Source organism: Malus domestica, chromosome 10 (assembly GCF_042453785.1).
Source record: "Malus domestica chromosome 10, GDT2T_hap1".
NCBI lineage: Eukaryota > Viridiplantae > Streptophyta > Magnoliopsida > Rosales > Rosaceae > Malus > Malus domestica.
In genome coordinates, this window is record NC_091670.1 from 11,713,003 (window position 1) to 11,716,727 (window position 3,725).

The 3,725-nt window shown below is 36.5% G+C and overlaps 1 protein-coding gene across 1 annotated transcript; it reads right to left on the reverse strand.

Moving 5' to 3' along the window:
• Positions 1–2,378: 2,378 nt before the first annotated feature.
• On the reverse strand, positions 2,379–2,789 carry LOC139188552 (uncharacterized). The gene has a single exon (XM_070806156.1). The coding sequence runs from the start codon at positions 2,787–2,789 to the stop codon at positions 2,379–2,381; it is 411 nt and encodes a 136-aa protein (XP_070662257.1).
• Positions 2,790–3,725: the final 936 nt, after the last annotated feature.

Sequence of the window (3,725 nt, forward strand, 5' to 3'; positions counted from 1 at the left end):
GCGGCTCAATGATTTTTCCTTTTTTTTTTTCGACATCTAGGGTTTTTCAAACCCTAATTGCTTCTAATTTCTTTCAATTCTTTGACTCACAAATTCCACATAGCAAAAATTGTGTAATGAATGAAACAAATATACATATTGACAAATATATGAACATACACAATATATATAGAAAGGAAAATATAAACATAGGGGGGTTCATGCATCATGGGGAAGGTTTTCATGCTTCAAGGTTGTTTCAAATATCTTACTTTATTTTAAGCGTACCTGAGTTGCAGAAAACAATAAAAGCCTTTGAATTTGTAGAAGTTCCTTTTCAGAAAGACGAAATTGCATCTCCAATGCGTTGTATCACGTTCAACACAGAAAAATTAAATTGAATCAATAGCATGTAGATCAATTCAAAATAATAAATTAATCACAAAAAGAATGATTAAAACGTAATACTCGCATGATTGAAGAATAAACTCTATTTAGCGCAGCGTCAAAAGCGTGCTGATAACATGCTGTAGGCATAATTTACTGAATAATTATGGAGGCCAGAGAGATGGAAGGTGCGGCATAGAGAGAAGAAGAGAGAGATGTGTGTAATTGTGTGTGTGTTTTATTCCACCTCATTGTGCCTTTATTTATAGTAGTAGGATAGGTAAAAAACATTTCCCTTTAGGATTACAACAATTAATAGGTAATCAACTACTAATAGGAATATAAGAGATATTCCAAGATATACTAAGATTTACACAATCACATTCCTAATCTAATAGGATTACAACACCCATGTAGTTATCAGATTTTCTTTTTGGAATATGATAGGAAGGCTATCTTTTTTAGACCACAATTATGAGAAAGTTTTTCAAGTGGCAAGTATTTAAGCAGGTACTCCACGTGTCATTAAATAAAGAGGGACACAAAAAAAAATGGTATCATTTACTCTACTTGTATTATGACTTGTGGCGTACCACTTAAATACCCAATACTTTAAAAAATCTCTCCAAAATTATGAAATAAATAATATTATTTATTAACCCTTGTCCTTGGCATAATTTGTTTCTATCTTATAACTCATTTATTAGGAAACTTATTTTATTTGGGACACGTGTCGAGCTAGCAACAAGCTAGCAACTAACCCAATGTTTGTTGTAACCATTTAAAGAAAATTGAAGTGAGTTGTCATGTCATATCATCAACTGACATATCAGATAGTTTAGTGGTAAAAATGAGTACTTTTAGTGAATGCTACCCAACTACTCTTTATATGACATGTGTCCCATTACTTGACTCCAGTTAATTTTGATTAAAATATTGATTATTAATTTTTAAAAATAGAAAAAAAGTTGACTAAATATAAACCAAAAACAAAAAAATACCAAACTTGTTGTAGCCTATTTTATCTGACTAAGGGGAAAGGGACGGCGACAAGGAGAGAGAGAGATAGAAGAGAGATTTGTTTGTAGAATCGTAGGGGAATGTGTGTGTGTGTTATTCCCTTATATGTAGTGCATTTATTTATAGTAATAAGAGGGAGAAGAAATCCTTCATCCCCAAGGAATACAAATTCATATAGGAAAGAATAACTAGAATCAAATCTAATATAAGATTTACACAATCACACTTAAACTAGGAAAGTTCATAACACTCCCCCTTTAGTGTGTAAATACTCAAGGTAGATGTAGCATCATGCAGAAGTTGAGGAAGTCGAATTGTCAGCACTGATTCTAGGAACAACGCTTATTATCAATAAGGTAGGAACTTGCATAAAGATGTAAGTCTCACTAAAAAACCCTAAGCCTATAGCAAAAACCCGAGTAAGGACAAAATCTATAGTCTGAGGAAAAATGCGTGATAGCTTCTTGAAAGTCAAAAATCTCCATCTTCGAACTCTTTGATTCGTCCACTTGTATAATGTTTGATTCAAACCTCGTACGATGCTACAACCTTTTGGGGAGCTCAGCAAACATCGGACCAATGGTTCTTTGAACCATAACGATTGCACATGTCCACATCCATGGTTTCGAGTGCTTTGCCCTTATTCTTGAAGTTTGGGACCTTGGGAGCGAGGTTAGGGCTTTTCTAGGCTTTTTTTCCTCCCTTAGATGGGCCTTGGCTCTGTTGACCTTGGCCAGGTGGCTTTTGGCCCCCCTTCCATGCCTCTTTTGGCGTTTTGGGCATTTGTTTGTGCTAAAGTTTGCTTCAGGCATAGCAATCACCCCAGTAAGTCGAGCTTGATTATTCTTCATCAACAGTTTATTCTACTTTTCAACGAGAAGTAAAAAAGAGATCAAATCCAAGAACTTGGTGAACTTCTAAGCTCTATATTTTTGTTGCAGGACAATATTAGTAGCGGAGAAGGTCGAATAGGTCTTCTCCAGGAGATCCTCTTAGGTCAAAGTTTCGTTACAAAACTTAAGAAGTGATCGAATTCGACAAACTTCATAATTATATTCATTCACATACTTAAAGTCTTGGAAGCGTAAATGATGCCAGTCATGTCTTGCTTCATGCAAGAATATGTCCTTTTGGTGATCAAAGCGATTAGCTAAAGCGACCCATAGTGCTTGTGGATCCTCTTTAGCAAGATATTCAATTTGCAGTGCGTCGTGAATATGTCTTCGGATGAAGATCATAGCAGTGGCTTTCTCAGCTTCACCAATAGGGTTGTTCGTCTTATCTTCAATGGCGGGACACAAATTCTTTGCAGTGAGGTGGAGCTTCACATCTTGAACCCATTTGAGGTAGTTCCTTCCATAGACCTCCAAAGTGGTGAAGTCAAGTTTGTTCAAATTCAACATGTTCCTATCAGAAAATAGATGGACAAGATGTGGTTAGTGTAATGGAGAAAAAATATCAATCCATTCACATAGGAGTAGAACATTCAGGTTCTAATAGACATGTATTGGTTAAAATTATCATGAAAAACTTCAGGTTTTCATGGGTGATTTTTTTTTTAATGAAAACTTCAGGTTTTCAAACAAGGCATGTTTGTAGAAACTTCAAGTTTCAAAATAATTATGAACTTTAGGTTCATATGTTCCTGCAGACAAACGCAAATATATATATATATATAGAAATATGCAACAAAGAAATATGCAAATAGAACTTCAGGTCTATAACTATAATTGAATTAATTATTCGAACTTCGGGCCAAATTTAAAGTGTGGGTGAAAAAATATAAAACCCAAATTGTCTAAAAATAATAAACAATTGAAGATCGGGGTCCAAAAACATGGGCCAAAGCCCACGAGTGATCCAGGCCCAAAGTTGGGCTAGAATGGGTTTGGCTGGGCTACAGGCCCATGGCAAACGGGAGATGAGCTGGGCGAAGATAGCGGCCCCTGCAGGCGAGCCCTAAAAAAAACAGAGTTTTTTTTTTCGTGGGTTGAACTAATAGTTTTGGATCGCTGCAGGCGAGCCCAAAGGAGAAAAAAAAAGTAGGCCAAGAAACAAAGCCCTATAAGGCTTGCGTTGGGTCCAAAGACACCCCAGCCGTAGTTAGGTCTATTTGTCGGGGAAGAAAGCTAGCGCCACCGCTTCAGGCGGCCGTGCTTTAGGACAACAATGCTCGGGGCGAGGTCATTAGTCAATGGAAACCACAGATGTGAACGGAGATTGAGAAATCTCAACGTTCTACCAAAACCCTAGAAATATGAATTGGAAAATTAGAAAAATTCCGACAAGATTCGAGGGAATCTCGGTCAATCGATATCGCGGATGAATTACAAGTCATC